General features: G+C 40.0%; 1 protein-coding gene and 1 long non-coding RNA gene across 5 annotated transcripts; both read right to left on the reverse strand.

Moving 5' to 3' along the window:
* Positions 1–995: 995 nt before the first annotated feature.
* LOC123965453 lies at positions 996–3,634 on the reverse strand. Its single transcript, XR_006823706.1, has 2 exons — positions 3,324–3,634; positions 996–2,262 (listed from the first exon to the last, which is right to left on the reverse strand). It is a non-coding gene; the product is annotated as an uncharacterized LOC123965453 (long non-coding RNA).
* A 3,384-nt stretch (positions 3,635–7,018) lies between these two features.
* On the reverse strand, positions 7,019–18,612 carry cunh18orf25 (chromosome unknown C18orf25 homolog). Of its 4 annotated transcripts, none has more exons than XM_046041969.1 (5): positions 18,347–18,600; positions 16,524–17,420; positions 10,268–10,438; positions 9,694–9,808; positions 7,019–9,590 (listed from the first exon to the last, which is right to left on the reverse strand). In XM_046041969.1, exons 2-5 carry the CDS (start codon positions 17,353–17,355, stop codon positions 9,401–9,403), a joined length of 1,308 nt encoding a protein of 435 aa, XP_045897925.1. In that variant the 5' UTR covers positions 17,356–17,420; positions 18,347–18,600; the 3' UTR covers positions 7,019–9,400. The 4 variants fall into 4 exon arrangements, with proteins under 4 accessions (XP_045897925.1, XP_045897924.1, XP_045897927.1 ...); XM_046041968.1 differs by having other exon boundaries at positions 16,524–17,423; XM_046041971.1 differs by lacking the exon at positions 10,268–10,438 and having other exon boundaries at positions 16,524–17,423.
* Positions 18,613–21,971: the final 3,359 nt, after the last annotated feature.

Here is a 21,971-nt window from a genome sequence, read left to right on the forward strand (position 1 = left end):
GACTTTGGGTTATTGTTGAAACCTAGCCGTTTCTCAGTTTTCAGTTTTTGTGCTAAGATAAGATTGCGGCTGCAGCTTCATATTTACCGTATGGATACGAGAGTGGTATTGATCTACTCATCTAACTCTCCACCAGAAGGAAGAGGATTTCCCAAAATATTTCTATTCCATTGATGACACATAGGACAGAACTGCGCAACCTACGGAAGAATGTATCCCAGTGTTTAATGTAATTGTAATGAGGGACTTCAAAGGTCTTTTTGTGTTTTGATGCTAAGCAGTCCATACCTTGAAGTAGAGTTGGGCAATATCATGGTATATACCATGAGGATATTAATTTACCATACCGTTTACACCATGGTGTTTAACAGTTTAATATCTTAGGGTGTATTAGGCCATTATAGGCAATGCTACAAATTATATGTTTTATGGAAATATTGGTTTTTAATGATTTTTGCATCACTGAAGTAACCTGATATTTTTAGATTTTTGTTTTTCCTGGATGAGCCAAAAACATACATTGATTGTTTTGTCCATAAACAGTTTCTCTATAGATTGTTATAAAAGATTGATTATATTACAATATTGACATTAAAATAAAAAATTACATGTACCATGAAAGACGATTCTATCCATATCGTCCAAAGGTTGTTCCAATGTTAACTCATCACCAATGAACACCAATGAATGGATGTGAGGGAGGCTGTGTTTTGTTTTATAAACAACAGTGTATGGATAAGGAGGGAATGACAGGGTGTCACATTAAAAATCAATGCCGGTGTGTTTCAGAATAAACATGCTTTTTTGTTGTTAAATGGATAGAAAATTTGGTTGCGCCAACTCCAAAGTAAGCAGAGCAGCAACTTGAAGAAACTCTGTCAAAGACAGCTGAGAAATGAGAGCACATAAAGAGTGAGGGAACCGTCTCAGTGACAGCACAGTGTGGAGGGAGGAGGGGAGGGACACATGGAAATCAGCAAAAAGCACACTGAAGGTTAGAAAGAAAACTACAGTCTTTATTGGAAAATATTAGTATGTGTGGCACTGTGTGATAATAGTAATAATAAGAGTAATATCTCCTATATAACCATAGTAATACCATGCAAATAAAGACCAATGGCAAGGCCCGACCATGCTCTCTGTAGGGTTAACAGAACAGAAGCAGCATCCAATGAGTAGATGTGTATGCTTACAGCACATTTCAGTATAGCAGGGACATCTCTACACAAAGTTTACATTGGAATCTGCTGTTCAATGTGGAAAAACAAAAGTATAAAATGACCATGCATTAGGATCTAATACAAGAACATAAGGTAGAAAACCACAACCAAAGAATAAAAGACATTTTCATTCTAAAAGGAGATCTACAGCAGTGCAGGATATACACATCCCTGTAAAATGGATAGCATTCTGGAGGTGTCTGAGGAAAGACTTGAGAGGGGGCTGTGCATGACAGTGAATCAAAGAGGGGGGATTTTTTTTAAATGATAAAATTTAAGATTTAAAAGATGAGTAAGACCTGAGTCTCGCCAATTTATTGTGACTGACTAAATCGATTCAGCTAGCAGGAACAAAAGCTTTCACACATGGGTAGGATTATGACCAGCCGTTTGGACGCCACTGTAACAGGTGCAGTGAACCATCAAAAGGTGAAACTAACGTCCCACAAATGACTGATTTTAGTGCTACAGCTATTGGTCAATTGGTGAATGTTAGGGTTACAAGATTATTGGCATGATTTATAGAAGGTGATCATACAAGTGCTTTATTGATGACAAAAGCTGGTACAATGCACCTTTGCAAAATAGGGGATGGAGACGAAATTCGAAGAGTTCGATCAAGCCTGGCTGTAATCGAATCAGGGAGGATCAAAATGTATCCACTTTACAGAAATTTACAGCAGAATGTAGTCTATCCACACTGAATGGGAGAATCACAATGACATTCTGTAGTAAAGTCTAGTGCTACAATGGGTTATTCACTGAAGAGCAACATGACAGTTTAAATAAAGACAAACTGTTTTCTACAGAAGGTGTTATTCTTTAGTCTGTTACACAGAAGGATACGGTATGAGTGGGAACTCGGTTTTAATGCCAATGTCGTCTTCAGATGGAAAGAGGAAATGAGGAAGAAGGGGTTCACAATACAGCTAGATGCAGAGAACAGGCAGAGGCTACGGCAGACAGCAGCAGATGATCGTTAGCTACACAATGGAGGGGGACAAAGGTCTGAGAAATGCGGAATGTAGAGCCAGCCTCGATACTATGGAACAGGAAAAAAGAACACAAATAAAAGCACAATGAAATCATTGGTGCTACTGCATGTAGTTTTAACAATGCACGTCAAATTATTAAACTTACCACTATTATTATTACATAATCATCACAGAAAGCCTACTGCAATGGAGGATGATGTTAAATTATTCCCATTCAGCGAGTGTGATTATTCATTATGATTTATGCTGTTCAGATTGTCCCTGCTGGAACATTTCTGCGGAGCAATTTGCAGGTTTCATTTGACGTTTTTTCATCGGACAAACATCTTTGAGGGTTTTAGGGCAAATGCCACCATTTTATAGCCCATTTACAACAGCCAGCCTGAGCCCCTTATCTGAGGTACGGCCATTACGCTACCTGTGTTTAATGGAATAACCTTTAATTGACACTGACTCGTAAATATCAGGGTAACATGAGCGCAGAAAATCAACAGACTCGATGCCAGCTGCGCACAAAGGGGCAAACTCCCCCATGTCATATTATCAGTAGTCAGCACTGACTCAGATTCAGCAGCTTGCTTGGAAAATTAATGACAAATACAGACAGAGCTGTGGACATTTTTAATTAAGGCTGAGATAGTGAATGTGGCTGTATCAAGCTACTACCTACTAGTATTATTGAGTAACATTAGCTAGCGGTGACTGCACGGTTGCTGCAAACGCACGTAAACACCGCGCAGTGAAAGATTAACCGGACCGCGTTAGCACAGCTAAGGATAAGAGAAAAGCGGCGCTGCCATTTGACAGCTGCGGTCATTTGGTGAGGGTTAACAGGCCCCTGAAACACCCTAACACAAATGTTCATGTCTCTAAATGTCTTCAGTCCGGCTAAAGACGTTTTAACGGTCATGGTTTCGGCTACATTCACGCGTGCTACAGTTAACGTTAGCAAGACATCTACGCTAAACTGTCCAGATAGTGCTGCTTTGCTGCGTGTTTTTTGCTAGCAGGTGTCAGCTCTGTTTACATCGTTTCAGGGCATTTAAAAGACGGAATGCCGAGAAATTTGTTAGGGTTAGGTTGAAGAAATACATAGAGCTAGTCATACCTCTATTTCTAACTGAGCCGAAGACGGGCAGAACCAGATATCCAACATGTACTAACACCATCCTGGGTCCTTCTTTGTTGTGTGGGTAGCCAGTGAGACAGATGGTCCATGGAAATGATCCCCTCCAGTCCCCAGCACATTCAAACGGACAGGCTGCACTGCGTGCACACGCAGACCCGAGCAACCAATCACTGGACACCTCCGATCAGGACCCTCCGTCTTTGGTACCTTGCTCCACCAATGGGATGAGCGCCGGGGCGGGGATGTCTGTGTTTTGGACAGCCCGCCCCTCCATGACATCCACCAGCCCAGATAAGGTTCTCTAGTGGTGCTGGTTTCTTATCGAGGACCCTCAAATAGACATGAACCCAACCTGGTCAGATTTCATCCCAGCGAGATACATACCGTTTATTTAATATTTGTGGAAATTAAATATTACCCAGTAATCTGTAACATAGTATTCAGGTTTTTCTAATCCACTACAGAAGGGAATATTGTACTATTTACTCTACATTTGAACTACATTATTATCCAGCTATTGTACCTAAGTACATTGGTTTTACATAAAAAACATATTTATATAATAGGATGCATTATTTAAGAATAAAGGGCCTGCAAACCCACACAGGTGTTTTAGTCTGGTTGATAAGACCTGTTCAGGTTGGACCTGTGCAAAGCTATGCAGGGATTTACATGAGATTACCATTCTCATATTCAGCAGTGGCATGTATCCTACCTCAGAAATAAGGGCCTGCTTTCTAAAGACATTCAAATATTACCCAATAGTAACATTTCAGCAACATTTTCTAATGACTGTTCTCACTGAGGAGTCCTAGCTGGGACAGATGATCCAGTAGGCCCCAAAAGAACAAACAATAAGATGAAACTATAATTTCATATTCTGTGGTGGAAAGTAACTAAGAGCTTACTCAAGTGCTGTACTCTAGTACAACTTTGAGGTACTTGTACTTTAATTTATCTTTCTTTATACATTTATTTACATTTATTTTACATACAAAACATATGATCAACTTATATAATATGATACATTATTTAAGTTTAAAGGCCCTGCACACCAACTCTGCAATGCTGGGGTTTACATGGGGTCACCAAACTCCATGTACTAATAAAAATTGAACATTGAAAGTTTGAACTTGTCCAGCAACAAAGCTAAACAGGATTGCGAGGTAGGTGTTACCTGAGACCAGTCTGTGCATTCCCACACAGTCCTGAGAAAGACAAAAGTTACACCTCCTGTTGGGATGGACTGTGGGTGTCAAAACAATCAATAATAACAATCCGCTTATGTAATCTATTCAACACTCTGAAAGGGGCAGTTCAGCATAATGTGTTTTTACATGACGGTATTTCTGCTTTTACTCAAGAATACTCCGTTGATGTAGTTTTGCACTCCTATAACATTTTTTGACTCATGAGGGAGATTTTTTTTTTAAAAGGATCAAAATCAATGCAGCGTCAAAGCATTCCTTGTCAAAACCTGTGTGTAAAATCAGTGGAGTTCCCCTTTAAGTAAAAAAAATACTTCTCCCACCACCATAACTGTGTAACAAATGTCTTCAGTTCAGACCTCTGTCCTAATTAGACTACTTTTCACAGCCCAAATTGGCACCCACATTTGAGGGAGACATTACAAGTAGATTCAATTCATTCATCAGACTTCAATTTAACTGCAAAGTAAAATCCTCACCAGTTTAATTTCTCCTCCCTAAGCTTGATGGTGAACATCTGACACTCCTTTTTAGTTGTAATATATGGACAAAGACTACAAAGCCTGTTTGTAATAGGAATCTTTTGAGTTGTTTTTAAGGAAAAGACATCAGATAAATTTTAATTACAGTTTAATCATTTCTTCACGTTGGGGCCTAGTGGAGTAGTTGTCTCAGCCAAGACCGCTGAGAAGTAATGTAGCTGAATAGTCTGCTACAGATCATTAAGTAATATTTAATTCTCATCATAATTCCTTTGAACAACAACAACAATCTCTCCCTATGTTGTACCATTTTCCTACACAGCAGATATGCTGAAAACTGCCTGTGTCCTGAAAACCTCTTTGCCTTTAGTGTTAAGCCTGAAGGGTGAAGGAACAGATGGGCATGGGGAGGCTGGGGGTCACAAAACTCTTAGTCCCATATGTCCTCGTCTTCCAGTTCCCACCATCTAATGCTTTAAGCCTGTGGTGCCACACAAAGAGCCTTTCACTGTGTTTTACAATCAGTGCAGGTCAAACTACAGCAGTCAGTTCCCTTTACTCACAAATAACAGACCTTTGATATTTAACACTTTCAAACTATCCCTTTATACTACAAAACTGAATTCCTACTGCAATATTTGATTTTCTTGAAAATGTATTCCTTTCTGTCCTCACGTTCAAGAGTCACATTGCCTTCTATTTCAATGCAACAAATAATTTTAAGTTATTTTCATTATCAAATATTTTTCCAATGAATTGTTTAGTCTATCAAATGTAAAAAAATAGTGAAAAAGATGGCCATCACAACTTCCCAGAGCCTCCTTAAATGTCTTGTTCGACCAAAACCCAAAAATATTCAGTTTACAAGGATAGATGCCAAAGAAAAGAAGAAGCTGAGAAGTTTGAGCCAGAGAGTATTTGTTTTTTTCACTATTGCTTAAAAAATGACTTAACTGATTAATTGTTTATCAAAATAGTTCATGTAGTAGTAATGTTCTCAGAGCTAAATATTTTACCTTTGCTCATTAGAGTTCTCCAATTCTCAACAGAAATATCAAGAGCCGTCATTAATGTTCAAGTTAAAGTCAGCTCAGTGAGTCATTTTGAATAAACCTGGAAATAGCCTGGAAAAGCACAACACCGAATCTAAACCTGTATCATTTAGACCAATAAGACATCTGCAAGAAGGATACTTATTTCTTGCTTTTGAGAGAGAGCCAGCAGACTCACTACTCGGAGGCCATCGCTGTAAAAAATTTGCATACAGCTGATGTTGTGCCCCGAGGGTAAAAAGAGCTGGCTAAAGGGCTTTGGTTTTAGGAAAAAAGGCCCCGCAGAGTGAATTGCTCCACTCCCTCATTGTCCTCTTCATGCGAACTCCATATGTCCCCCTAGCGGCAGGTGTCACTGTATGACCCGGCATGCCACTTCTGTGGGTGAGGGTGAAGTTTTATTGTTCTCAGCGAGGCAGTTGTCTAGACTGTTCAGCCACAAGATAAAAGAAAACAATGACACATTCTCATAAAGTATTGTACCTATGATGGTAGTTCTCTCACTCGTCCACACAAGAACATACTTGTGCAACACTTTTTGATACACAAGACTTTGGGCTTCAAATACATTTATCAGTGCGCTGCCTTTATTATTATATCTAGATTTGAGGGAGAACTTTTAAAAGTAGATATGAAGTAACATTGTTTGCTAAAGTGGTAGTTAAAGGTGTCTGTAAGGATGAAAAACATGTAACAAATGTTACTGTCTTCAGTTCATAGACTTTAGTCCCCATTAGACTATTTTTGACAACCATGTAGACATTGATTCATCAGACTAAAATGAAACAAAATCCTCAGCAGTTCAATTTTCCTTCCCTAAGCTTGACACTAGACATCCTAACAATCACAGCACACGTCCAGACTAAGGTGGACTGCTTGTAAACAGAATCAGGGTTTTTTAGGGAGAACAAAATAATGTACTGTACAAGAGGCTCATTAAATAACGCTCTATTTATTTAGTTTTAAAATAGTTTCTTTTTGTTCTACAGACGTAATTTCAAGGTTGTCAAGGACTTGCAGAAGCAACAAAATAAACACTTTTTTTTGTTAATTTAAAATACTGACAGTAAATAAAACAAAAATAACAGAAGAGCAAGGCTAAATTACAGGTAATGAGGATAATATCTGACATGAGGTTAAAGATGTGACCAAACATGCTATGTGCAACCATAATAGAGCATCACTGCCCTAATTTTCTACCAAACCTCTATCACTACAGACATGAGTCTTACTAACATTTCATAATAATCCTAAGGAACAATGGCAAAATGGATTTTGCAAGCAGAAGTGGTCTGGTAAAATAATGGCCATTACAGTGAAAGCTGCATATATTGTATCTTGAGTTTGAAACAGAATTCATGTCATCTTATTTCACAACAAATACACTTACTTTCAAATGAAACGATTTATACTAGCAAAAATTCATAACGGGAAAGAAAAACTGAAAACAAATTTCATTTAGACTTTGGTTTAGTTCCTTATATTTAGGATTTTCCCTTCCCTTCTGTGACCAGCAGAAGTAAAATAATTTGATTCCACAATTCTCAAGAATCACTTTGTAAAGTAGGTGTAATTCAATATGCAATAAAAACAATGTGTGAGGTTGGATGATGATAAAGATTTACCAGCGTAGCTGCAGTACTGCATGAAGACAAAAATAAGACCACAGGGAAAGAGAGCAAGCGGGCCCTGATGTTCAGGGTAAAAACAGTTCATACAGTAAAAGTCTCTTCTATAAACGCCCCACACAAGGGCACAAACTCAACACCACTTTTATTTGTTTTATGTGTGCTAAATTCACATCTATTATTAAAATATTTATTGTTGAGATAGCAAAATCCACTGCTTTGTAAGGTAAAAGAATAAGCTTTATACGATTCAAAAAGAAAATAGTGCACATTTCAAGGCATTCAGGCCATCTTGCTTTGCAGTATTCAGTGGAAAATACATTTCCTCAGTTGTTATAAAGGGGTCCCCAGAGGTTTAAAGGTCTTTGCATTCACTCAGGATAAGCATGCAAACAATAAGTGCACCCAGTCAGCACTGCAGGGTCATACATTCACTGATAACTACGTCACCTGGGACACTCGTAAACTCTGTGGCTTCCAACATAAAACATGTCTCAAAACACGTTACATTTATTTCTAGTGCCAATACACCTTCACCACATAGAATAGTGTTGTGGTGGAAATGAGTTGTATTTCGTAGTGCGTTTGTAACAAGTGCGTTTGTATTTTCCCTCAGAATTGTGTTAACCAGTGGCTTTCTGTTTGTTTTCATTAAAAAAGGTCAAACTTATAGTAATATGGTAATAACAGAAACAAAAGCTCTGAACTTAAATGAAAAGATATTTTGGGAAATATACTTAATTGCTTTCTGGTGTAGCGTTTACACTAGAGAAGATTGATACCACTCTCATGTCTATCGTGCAGCTGGGAGCAGGTAAGCTTAACTCTGCACAAACACTGGAGACCGGAAAAAAGCTAGCTCTGTCCCAACTATTTCTAGACAACCAGTGGATACTCTGGGAAGTAAATGTGCCTGGCCAAGAAATAGTTCGGCACTCAATATGTCAACTATTCATCTTAAATTAATTAGATAAACGAAACCTCTCTTTGAAAGCACCGGAGTATAGGCGGTACCTATGCTGGACAGAGTGTAGTAAAGCAAAGCTTTCAATCCAAATGGAAATAAATGTGAAACCAGTGGTGAAACCTTTGAACAAAATTGACCCTAGACAGGTCCAAAGCAAACTTTGCAATCAATCTATGGTCTACTTGTACAACAGTATGTGATACCAGTTGCCATTTTTGTTTTTACCGCAGATAAAAATGCTGAAAATATGCCGTTTAGAGTCTGTAGTGAAGAAGGTCAACGGCCATGTTGTGGTACTGACCTGCTCTCAAGCAGCAACTTGAAATTTTCACTATACAGCTTGCAAGAAGTACACAAAATGACTACCTACATCCATTATCAATGGGTAACTGAGGTATTAAATTAAGGTAGGATATTGCTATCATTAACAGATAAATCACTCTTACATACATTTCCACCTGCACTTGAAGTGCTGTGCCATTTTATTACAACTAAATTCAGAGCTGACCAGGGAATCACGTCAGTAGAATGGCTTTGATACATATGATTGTTTAACAGTAAGTTAAAAACAGACAGTGCTCTGGAGCAGGAAGAGTCCACGAGCGGTTACAGGTGAGGCCGCAACTATAGGAAGGATTTCAGCTGTAACATGGAGGCAAGGCAAGAGGGATGAGGAGGAGTGAGAGGAAGAAATAAGGAGTCTTCAGTGTACAAGTTGATTAAAGTAGGTATTTGTGTCCGGCGTCCTCGTCGAGTGTGAGATCCACCACTTCAGGAGGGGACACCCAGTTGGGCTGAGGGGAAACAGTAGTCCAGAGCTGTGGTTGATTTGTGCTGTTTAACTGCTCCACTGAGTTTTCTTTCCAGGAGGACAGACTCTTTATCACCCCTCCGCAAGGGTGGGCGCATCTGGATTTAGAAACAAAGCAAATGTAAAAAAAGTTTAATTCATTTATAAGACCAAACAAAAGTCAGTTTAAAAAAATAAAATTTACCACTAAAAAGTCTTTACCGTGCTTTCTCTTGCACGCCTACTATTTCCACCTCGCTGTCAGAGGAAGCAATGTTAATCTGGCCCTTGTTGTGTTGAGAACTTCCCTTGTGCGACAGCTCTGCCTCCACGTGGCCTGAAACAATAAGAGGAACAGAGTCACACATTGTGGGGAGGACCAGAGTTGTAGAGAGCTTCAGGCCTTGCTGACACATACAGACTGCAGCTGCTTTGACACAAGAAGAACAAAACAATGATAAAACACTTGTGTTTGTGTGACACATTGGACAAAACATACAGAGTGGACTTTATATTCGTGTTTTGACAATGCCAGCTAGTCAGTCATAAAAGGTCAATTCCTGTCTTGAAGCAAGGCAGCAGAACTTTTTTTATAGCACCAAATGCAAGCCAGTGGTGTGTGGGATGAAGGCAATACTACTTCAAAGGCATCCTGCTGACATTAATAAGACCCCCCCCCCCACTCACACACACACACAGCACGCTGCTTATTGATGACACTCGTGCCTCTAAATGTCCCGTCTTCACTGAGAGGAGTGGAAATTATCAGTTTGGATTCAGTGGGTTTGTAACTGACCTGAGATAGAGCTCAGAGCTCTTATACACCCAGAGTGAGCTGCCATATCCTGGCCTCTGTGTGTTTTTAGCTCATGCTTTATCACCGTGGGCCGGACTGTCTCCACACTCATACTCTCCTGGTTAGAATCAGTGTCTGAAATATCATAGTGACCCACTACTGGAAGCCCGTCTGCAGAAAACAAAGAAAACACTTCATTATTCAAATCATGCCTGGGAATAGGAGGATTGTTTGGAACAGAGACTGGACACTGCATCCAAATACCTGCTAACTGCAGCATCTACACAATAAATGTACACCCTATTTTCTCCAGATGCAAAGGTTTACACCAAGATTGAACATTTTGGCTCATTGAATTTGACAGCACTAGTCTGACCTCTGAATAAGGTTATCACCACCTTTCAAAGCTACACTACAGAGGCTTTTATACTATAAGAATCATTGTGTTTGCAGTGTAATAAAAAAAAACATTTTGCAGCAATAGCTTTTTTTTCCTTTTTCTTTCCATTTATTGCTTTTAAAATAACAGCCATTCACATAAAAACTACACTAGAATACAGTCGTTACAAAACACTTCAAAATGATCTTACTCTGTGAATGAAATGTAGTGGGAATATAAAAGCCAAACAATGGAATAACTGTGGAAGAGCGGAAACATGCGTCTTTGTTCTACCCTGTAAAAAGGAGAAAAACACACACACACACACACACACACACACACAGACTTGTCCGGTGGGTGTGGGTGGGTGTGTGTGTGTGTGTGTGGGGGGCGGGGGGGTTGTCAGGACAGCATGTACTATGAGAGAGCACTGCCTATGAATAGCTGAAATAGGCAGGTACCAGGGTTACTAGAGAAACTGAGGACTTGCCAATGTAAAGGCAATGTATTAAAGATAGAAAAAGGACTAATGTAAACCAGGAGTGTCTCTTTGGTAAACAATGGACTGTCCTTAGTGTTGTTTCTAATGCACACAGTTTGGGATTGTATGCACAAGGCTCTCTTTACCATGTTGGTAAAACAGCTGATTTAAAAGGTAAAGGTAATTTCAGTTTTAACAAACGCAGGACAGCAGTTGTTGGATCCATTTAAAACCAAATGGCCGAAAAAAAGAAAAAGAAATTATGCGCTATGAAACAAAAACACCAATAAATCACACAATTTGAAACAAAACCATTAGGCCAAGAGAAAATAACTAAATAGATCAAATGTTCCATCAGTCACCATTTATCTGCACAAGCAAAGCTACACCTTGCACACATGCTGCTGATGAAAACTAATTTGGCCTTGCGCTCCCTATATACTACTAGAATCACATGCAAACAGGTGGGGAAACAATGCTTCCGGCATTCAGTTTTGGAAAACCGACAGTTATAGGGCTACATATACACATACAGAAAATGTAACACTTTTTTTTTTTTTTTTTTTTTTAAAACACATCCTAACTATAAATATGATTAGGCCAAAGATTCCTTCATCAATGCCTGTGATGGTTAGATAGTGTTTAGCAGTGTTAAGAACTGTGACACCATGGTCATCTACATCAGTAAAAAGTAGTTTGAGAAGAGGGTTGAGGAGTGTTTCCAACTCAAAGACCACAGGATCTGAACCAGAGAAGGCCACTTGATCACTTGGATCAGTCAGTTTTTAGGAGGTCGGTAAACATTGCCATGCACCATACTGCAGCTGTATTACTGCTGTATATTTGAGAGTTTGATGCCTGGGTTTTCAGTTTAAAGTCAAGCTGCGTAACAAACACACTTCCATGTGGAGACATAGGCCAAGCTGGCAGAGCAGTGCAAATAAAAATGAACTAGGCGAATATTACATGAGTGAAGATTTGAGGCTCTTGACATTGCAGCTAATGGCCACAACAAAGGAACCCATGCCTTATCCGAGGTTTATAATCTATACATAGGCTACTAATAATAAACACTGGGAGTCAATCCTCCCTCACTAGTTTCTTGTTACTGCACAAAGGCAGTGATAGCAGCAAATGTAACAGAAAGGTAAACATAAAAAAAAATAAAAAATAAAAACTTATTACGTAATAGGATTTTAGAAAGCAAGAAATTGTGTAGGTTAGTATATGGTGTTTATATTTATAGGCAAATATGTTTAAATGTTTTGATGTTAGTAAAGCTATGCCACCAAAATACTTTTAAAAAGACCTGAACCAATCACAGGTGCAAATAGTTCAGGGGAAAGAAGGGTAATGCAGAATGCTGAACCTAATGTCTAAAGAAACAGTACTATGATGCTCCATCTATCATTCCCAGCATGAAGTCAGAATGACAAGGCACATGCTATTAAGCAGCAGCACCCCACCTTGCTTTGTCATGACGGCTGCCCAGGTGCTGTAATGCACCTTCTGTATGAACGACATAATCAGCTACTCTGTTTATGTGTGTGTACAGCCGGTCAACATAACAAACAAGCCATACAATAAGCAATACAATAAGAGCCCTGACTCAACCGTCTAAACCGTGTCCGTGTCACAGATGATGCAGAAATCAAACAGGTGAGTTGAATTATTCAGAATGTCAAATCTCACAGTGATTCAGTGCCAGCAGATGCACCGGGCCTCAGGTCTGCTCAGAGTCAAGTTCAAATGACAAGATCAGGCCCAGCTGCTGTTGATGGTGTTTCTGTTTAGTGACCTCACATCATTTACTTATTAATACCCAATGCCATGCTTTCTGCATCAACTAGTTCTACACTTGGTAGGATCAAAGTATGAAACAGCGAGGAGTAAAAGTAGAAGTGTAATCTAAACATTCAAGAGACCAGGGTCTGGAACACCTAGATTTCCATTCTGAGTGACCACTTCAGGTAGGATGTTGTTGTTATTTATGGGGGTGGGGTTGAGAGTGTTGCTCTCTCGTGCCAACATATAGGCAGCCATAGTCTCTGCAGACTCTGACGATGGCAAATAAGAACTGGGTGGGGAAGGCCGTGCCCCCTGGGAGGGATGCTGCTGCCCCTCTAGGGCATCACTTGAGCGTTTGGACGAGTCGTTGTCCGAGTCGAGGTGTGCAAGCTTTTCCATCCAGATGCGGAAGCGCTCCTCAGTCTGGCGCTGCATCACAGCAAAGCGCGTCATGGCCTCCTCCAGAACACTGCCGATGCCGTTCCTGTCCCACGAACCGGTGTCCAGCAGCCCATGAATGTGGGCGCCCACTCTGGATCTCTCCGATGCACGTCTGAAGCCAGCTTTAAAGACATTGAGGCCAAGCCATAAGAAAATACAGTAGCACGTTCATGCTTCGGAGGTGGACTTTTGTATTAAAAGAGAAAATGAGTTTGCTTTTGGTTACGTGCAGATCGACTCTTTCATGCTGATGGACTACATCATGCAGTTGTAGCACTCAAATCTGTGTTCGGGATGTAAAAATGGTTGAAAACATTTCATGTAGTACAGATCCCTAAAGTAAGATAACTGGATGTCTTACACAACTGATTCAGAGATTGTGGTTCGGAAAATGTGTTAACTAGATACTGACGTAAACACATCGATTTAAGGCAAATTTATTACAAACTGTTGATGAAGGGCAAGAGACATGTCCAACTATATTTTCTAAAATAACTTCAAACATCTTAGTAAAATTTGCTACAGGGTTGGTATCAGCCAATACCTTGTAAAATACCTCTAAAGTGCTTCTGAAATATAATGTAAGTTTAGATAAACTTGTTCCACTCTGGAAACAAACTAACAATAATTTATTAAACAAAGACCATGACACACCGGGATAAATTCTCGATTTAATGGAAAAGAAAAACTGCCTACCAGAACCAGTCCAATAGAAATATATTCTAAGAAATGCTATCACAGTGAAAAGATCATTAACGACTTCACCTCCAACAGCAGCAGCAGGCAGTGGGTTGGTAAATATCACCCTGCTAGTAGCTAGCCTATTTATGGAGAACTCAACTCACCCACGAGATTTCTACAATCATCAGGAAACATTAGATTAATGGAAGGAACAAACACAGGACCAATGTGCAGACAATACTCTAACTTTGGGCTGCACGATTTGAATAAAAAGCCATTTTGCGATTATTGTGGACAATATTGCGATTTTGATTATAATGGAAGAAATGGTACTATGAGTCTACTTCCTTAATTATCAAAGAAAATGCACAAAACACTGATATTTTTAAATGTGTAATTCTCAACTTGAACAAAACGATAAATATTTATAACATTAACTGTCAAAACAGATGTAAAACGCAACAAGGAGCGCGTTGTTCTATGGAGGAGTAGCCTAGAAAGAGCAAATATTGGCACATTGGCATCCTGGCTCTGGCTAAATTTACATCTGTCCACTGCAGAGACACTATCCACAACCTGAAGGAGGAACTAGTATACATCAGTGTAGTAGTATAATATTATAACATTAAATAAAGAGTATAATGTCAGTTAATTGTATGCTGTGAATATAACAATTAATTACTATATTCATTATAATTTCATACAATAGTAAATTATTTTACCTCTGGTTGAATATTAAATCTAGTTACACCCATTTCATTTCTGTGGGTTATTTTTATTCATTAAATCCTTGTGCAAGCAAACGGCTCTATATTGGTCTCTAATTTGTTAATGCTGAATACTAACTTGTCAGTAATCATTTTGTTCAACATTTGGCATTTTTTTATAATGTCCCGCCCCATTCAGGCTGCGATTGGTCAGCTGACAAAAAGTGACACTGTCAAGCACATCGGCTTTATGAAAAGTTGAACAACAAAAGGCAGCTAACGTTAAACGGCCAGCAAGCCAAACCCAAACCTTCCTTATCTTCTCACGACTTCAGCTGCTGTCAACATCTCTCTGTCTCTGTCACCGGAGCACCGGCATTTCTTTCAGTGCTCCGGTGGCGAGTCTGACTATGTTGTGAACGATTATCGGCGGGGAGGGGGGTTACAGTAGGTTGGTTTCTTAAAAATTTACTTGCACACTACTCATAAATCACTTTTCTGATTGCACGTAGGCTTATCTGTTTTTAGACGCACATGCGAGAGCCCAGTGGGGGCGTGGATAATGAGCAGACTGCAGCGCAGAGCGTCACACACACCTTTTCTGTTTTATTAAATCGCACCCTTTTTGCGGTTATGTAATCGCACATGACACAATTGCGATTAGATTAATCGTGCAGCCCTACCACTGTTTGTCTGCTTGTTTATTTTTATTACACACTTCTGTGCCTGAGTTCACAGCATACAGACCTCCTCAGTCAGAGCTACATATCCATCAATACTCGCTAGTCGATGACCAGAGCTATCTGACAAATCAAAATGTGCTACAGAACCCATTATAGAGAAGAGAACCACCTGTTAGTCTAAAAAGCTTCACCGCCCCCTGTGTAGGCAGAGTCAAGTGTATGAAAGACAATTCAAAACCTGCAAGCGAGACAGAGCAGCAGGATAAACTAAATGCCTTGCAGTCTTCGTGTGATGCCGACATTCACTAAACCCCTCTCAATAGAAAAGATAAATGTTTTAAATTGACTTTCGAGCAATCTAATTAAATGACACATTAAATATGATTTCATGTCTAAATTCTCAAGTATAAGACAGTTTTGTTTTTTTTAACCAGCAAACCAATGCTGAACAGTAACTGCAGAGTCTTGCAACTCCGACTAACACAGTGAGATTTGTCTATTTACAGCAAAGGCTGAGGATATAAATGGCTTACTTGATGAATAGCAGAACTCTATAACATACGTTAGAATAACAAAACTCAGTTTATATTATTCTATGAGTTGAAGAATGTCCACTAGACTTCCACAGCATGCAAACAATGAGACAAAGTTCAAATAAAACATATTGTACTACGTCATGACTGGCCATAGACCCTTCTAAACATACAGTCTAAGTATCTAAAGACAATGGTGAATGAAGGCAGATGAGTGAAAAAATAACAACAAAAAGAAAGTGAAAGATAAAAAAAAATGCAAATAAAAAAAGTACATGAACTGATCTGTTCTATGCCCTATCACATGCTCTTACTTTATATCTGGCAAAATAAACATTTGGTTTGGGTTTGCCTGGAAATTTAAAGTCATGCAGGCAACCTATTATTGGTAAACTGTGTTTAACTGATGGCTAATCATCTTTGATTTTCATGAACTGTAGGCCTATACATTTTCTATTACTATGTGATACAGTGTTTTACATATCTAAGTGGCTGCTACTGTTACCCTGGACAGTGGCAGTAGTACTGTGCTATAAGCATGTGTAGTGAACATTGGGTGTTACCTGAAATATCTGTCTTGATTGTCTTGCTACCTCCTGAAGTGTCATCATCGTCATCCTCAGAGGAGCTGGTGCTGGAGTCACATGTGAGCTCGCTGTCACTTGTACTGCTGTCCTGCAGCAGGTTATACTTCTTCCGTGCTGCTGCTTCTCGTTTTTGCCTCAGCAAACGCATTCGCTCCTTATGTTTTTGGCTCCGGTGACCTTTCACTTTTGCCATCTTGCCATTGGTTTGTTTTTCCTGCCCTCCGGCGGCTACCATGGTGGGCTGGCAGCGGTTTTTCTTTGCAACCATCGCATTAGGAGGCATCTCGCTCTCCGAACGTGAACGCCGAGACTTCCTCCCCCCTGTGGCTGGGGCAGATGTTTGCCTTCCTGCTGCCTGCCCAGGATCATTTGTAGCTTCCATGTTGCCCTCTGCTCCTACGGGAGGAGCAGCACCTTCTTCCCCTGAGGAGAGTGTGTCTGAGTCAGCAAGGTGGCCACTGGAAGAGGGGGAGAGCATGCAGGGGTTTGAGGAGTCACTCTCGTAGATATGATGAGATACGGGCTTGTCACTCCCTGTAGAAGCATGCTGGGACTCTGGGGAGTCTCGGCGGAGCTCCTTCATCAAACATGGCATGGAGAGGAGACTCTGCTCACCCTCTGTATGGAAGGGGCTGTCTGCCTCCTTTTCCCTCGGTGGTGAACTGGTACTAGTGGTAGTCTCTGTTTTCAGAAGCTCATCCTGCTCTCCCTGAACAGAAGCAGTGGCTGATTGTGCTTCATCGAGGCACTCTAAGGGGCACTCAGCATCCACAAATTCCTCTGCCTTCTCTGAATCAGCCATCTTCATGCTAATTAAGCCCAGAGCCCAAAGGTCCAACAAACATGGACCAATGTGCCTGGACAGTAGCTCACCTGCTGGAAGAAAAAACACAACACTAATTCCATAATATTTTTTTTCTTCTTTTACTAGGCACATTTTTCTTGCAGTAAGTAATTGTTCTTAAAAATTTACAAATACAATGTGTAGAATGTATTGCTGCAAATGATTAACAATAAACCACGGAGTTAGCATCAAATGCAAGGTTTTTACCATTACTTAAGTTTCTCATTTAGCAATATTTAAGCGCACTATTACATATAACGTTAGTGGACATTTCTTCTTAAACATGTAACGTTAACTTAGCTATCCACTTCAACTACATTGCAAAACAATTGTCGCATAAAAACACTCATTTTAAACTTATTTTTCACTGGCTCAACATGTTGCATAACTACTGACTGTCCATATATCAAAAACAACCTCTTTAAATTGTGTGCAACAATTTTGCAAGAACTTTGAAATGACGATGTAACTGGTGTTCAGTTTGGGTAGCTTGTAAGAGCAATGAACATTAAGTTACGTTTACATAGATGTTTATTCTACGTTTACGTCTCACGCAGCCTACGAATGATATCATGAAAGTCTAGTATACCTCATCAGCCATATTTAACTAAGCGTGTGTACTTTTCTTGGTGACTTAAATAATGACTTTAGTTGGTGGTGTCTGTAGCTAGCTTAGGCTAACGCAGGCTCTAGGATCTAGACGCTACTTTTAGCTGCGTAGTGAAGCTAACCTCGGTCATAACCTCACACTCTGCAAACTTGGCGAGAAGAAAAGTCATGGAAAACGTTCAGGTTGCAGGACAGCTGCCTCGCACGACCCTATAAATGGAAACAGTATCTAGCCGCCCAGAGGCGTAACGAGCAGGATAATGCCAGCAGCTAACAGCTAACGCTATCTCAGTCAATGCGATAGCCAACTTAGCATTTTAAATCGGCTGCGCTAGTTGCAACTTACCGCGGCGTTAGTTATATTCTTCTTTTCCCAGTGTCAGACTTTTCCACATCTTCATTAATTTGTAGCCTCTTTGATTTGCGACACACAAACAATGCACTGCTAAAATATACTTAACTCCTTTACAATTTGGACGAATTTGAACGTGTTTTGGCGCAGTGTGATCGCACCTTCGCGAACCCTGTTAGCAGCTAGCTATGTGTTTATTTTAAAATGTCTTCATCAGCCGTCAGTCTTTCACAAAGCTACGTGCGCCACTTCCGGGCCTTTTCTCGTGGTCGAGCACCCCTGTTGGTCGGATATTATTACTACAGGCTGGGAAAATACCGCAGGACAAACAGCAGAGAGAGAGAGAGAGAGAGAGAGAGTAATCAGTGGTGTATTCCTAATAGTTCTGACTCAGGAGTCACCACAATTTCCCTCACATTACAGTAATAGAGGAGTGTGTGAGGGTATGTGACAGGCTAGTGGTGGAAAGTAACTAAGTACATTTACCCAACGAAGGTTAAAATCAAGGGCAACTGGACTTGGTTGAAGATACTGGAAGACGTTTCGTCCCTCATCCAATGGACTTCTTCAGTTCTGACTGACTGGCAGGTCAACCGCTGGTTCGTTAGTGTTCCTTGTTGCTGTGACGACAGTCGTTACAGTCGTTGAGACTACCTGTGGCCAAGACTGAACGACCATCGTTGGTATCTTCACCTGAGGCCAATAGGTTACGTTTGTTGAGTTTCCTGGGAAGTGACAGGAAACTCAACAAACGTAACCGTATCGATGACCCGGGCCAACGACCCCACTGAGGTTAAATAGCTGAGTTTCCCTGCCAGTCAGTCAGAACTGAAGAAGTCCTTTGGATAAGGGACGAAACGTCCTCCAGTATCTTCAACCAAGTCCAGTTGCCCTTGATTTTAACCTTCGTTGGATAACTATGACCTGGATGACTGAGAATCTTCATAGACATAAGTACATTTACTTACGTGCAGTAGCCTATTTAACAACAACTGTGAGTTACAGAGTATTTCAGTTGTATCCTACTGTATAGTGTATTTCTACCCCACTATATTTCAGAGGAAAATATTGTACTTTTTATATTTATATAACAGATTTATTATATAAAGTACACATTGTTTACTAATTATAATTGCTATACATGCCTCTGGAGCAACTAGGGGTTAAGAGTCTTGCTCAGGGACACAATGGTGAATGTGTCACAGGATTGAACCCGGGTCTCTCACACCAAAGGCCCTGCTGTCAGTACTTCTGAACTTTTACTTAAGTACTGTAGTAAGAGTAAAGTTTTGAATGCAGGACCTGTAACCAAGTATGTTTATGTTGTAGTATTGCTACTTTTACTTAGAATATAGCACTGATCCTACAGTATGTCATGGTCAGATTAACCTGGTAGGAGGCTCTGTGGCAAAAATGAGACACTGGGTCCCATTGTGCAATGTTGCAATTCATCAAACTATCACAAAACAGCAAAACACACAGGGAATCGGCCCACACATTTTTGGTGTGACTTTTGTTGAATCTCTATTATTGAAAGTCTTATTAATGTAACCTGCGATATGAGCAAAATATTGTATTTGCACTTTTTCCTGCATAGTAATGCATCTGCTGCTTTTTATTTGTCATTTATTATTTACTATTTATTAATACAATTATGACCCATCCGGCCTTCGACAATATTACGCACCATACGGTTTTTTCAACATAAAACAAAAATAAAAAACAAAAAAAATAAAGAAAAGGTAATTTATTTTGAAGTACTTCCGGGTCACTGTGACCTTTCTACAAATTGGTTACCGTGTCCGCCATCCTTCTCTCCCCGCTCCGGAGCAGGATAGACTCGGTAGGACACCAACATGTTGTCAGTACGCGTTGCAGCGGCCCTTGCCCGCAATCTCCCCCGACGGGCTGGATTTGTAAGCAACTCTAACTCCTTTGTGTTTCGATTTGTGTCAACTTTCTTCAGAGAAATCCCGACTGTATTCAGTGTAGAAACCAAGGCGGTGTTGTGCATGCACACGTCTTTACACCGGAGGACACCGGGCCCTTCACATTGCTAGTTCCTTCTGTTAACATTAGTAGCTGACAGACTTCAACAAGCCGCCCTTCTGCTAGTACAGTAACGTTACATTATTAAGGATGACTGGACGAGAAAATTAATCTCTTAGCTGTGTGTTATGGTGTTAATGCATTGTCATTGGATATGATTAATCAAACGTGCCGTAATGACGAATGTGTTTTGGTAATGAAGGTCAGCTTTGTCTGACTTCGCATGCTAGCTTTCACTGCAAAAAGCATTTGCTATGCTAAGCTTTGTAAAACTGTTTATGTATAGGGGAGGCGTATATAAATACTTTTCTGTCTGGATATTATACTTCCTGGCTAGTATTGGTGACGACTCTCCTGTGACTCTGCAGACTGCATGACCTGGAGCCCTTCTCAAATGTTTTAATATATTAGAAGAATACACAAGTTAAGAAATAATAATAGTAGAAATACTCATGTCTAATTTAGATTTTAGCTACTAATAGTCATTTAGAATTGTATTTGAGTGGAAATGGCTCATATAATTTATTTGGGTTTAGTCCCAGCTTGTGCCTCTCATGCACTAACTTTACATGAGTCAGAGATAAGCATAACTGTTTGTCTGAAAAATTAATACCTGGTGGTGTTTGTAAAAAAAAAAAAAAACCCATGAAGTCATTTAACAACACATATAGCGGTGTTTCCAAACTCCTCAAAGACTCTTCTAACAATTTGGATGAAAGAATAGTTTGTCTGCTGACATACTGTGTTCTCTTTGTAAGAAAGATATTGCGCCTTTTTTTTTGTATACAGACAAATATAACTGATAATAACATTTTTATATTAGGGGGGAGGATGGCGCAGTGGCTAAGACACATACCTTTGTCCACCACTGTGACATGACATGTAACCCCTAGTTTCTCCAAAGGCATGCGACCTCTCGCGTATATACAGTGAGGAAAATAAGTATTTGAACACCCTGCTATTTTGCAAGTTCTCCCACTTAGAAATCATGGAGGGGTCTGAAATTGTCATCGTAGGTGCATGTCCACTGTGAGAGACATAATCTAAAAAAAAATATATCCAGAAATCACAATGTATGATTTTTTTTAACTATTTATTTGTATGATACAGCTGCAAATAAGTATTTGAACACCTGTCTATCAGCTAGAATTCTGAATCTCAAAGACCTGTTAGTCTGCCTTCAAAATGTCCACCTCCACTCAATTTATTATCCTAAATTAGATGCACCTGTTTGAGGTTGTTAGCTGCATAAAGACACCTGTCTACCCCATACAATCAGTAAGAATCCAACTACTAACATGGCCAAGACCAAAGAGCTGTCCAAAGACACTAGAGACAAAATTGTACACCTCCACAAGGCTGGAAAGGGCTACGGGGAAATCGCCAAGCAGCTTGGTGAAAAAAGGTCCACTGTTGGAGCAATCATTAGAAAATGGAAGAAGCTAAACATGACTGTCAGTCTCCCTCGGACCGGGGCTCCATGCAAGATCTCACCTCGTGGGGTGTCAATGATCCTAAGAAAGGTGAGAAATCAGCCCAGAACTACACGGGAGGAGCTGGTCAATGACCT

This window comes from Micropterus dolomieu, unplaced genomic scaffold (genome assembly GCF_021292245.1).
Source record: "Micropterus dolomieu isolate WLL.071019.BEF.003 ecotype Adirondacks unplaced genomic scaffold, ASM2129224v1 contig_9739, whole genome shotgun sequence".
NCBI lineage: Eukaryota > Metazoa > Chordata > Actinopteri > Centrarchiformes > Centrarchidae > Micropterus > Micropterus dolomieu.

Bases quoted from the DNA above. Each gene is read 5' to 3' on its own strand.
- cunh18orf25 (XM_046041969.1), bottom strand. From the start codon at position 17,355: ATGAAGATGGCTGATTCAGAGAAGGCAGAGGAATTTGTGGATGCTGAG. The intron at 10,439-16,523 runs GTAACACCCAAT...TGTTTTCTGCAG, and splicing joins AATCAAGACAGATATTTCAG to ACGGGCTTCCAGTAGTGGGT. The intron at 9,591-9,693 runs GTAAAGACTTTT...TTCTAAATCCAG, and splicing joins GGCGTGCAAGAGAAAGCACG to ATGCGCCCACCCTTGCGGAG.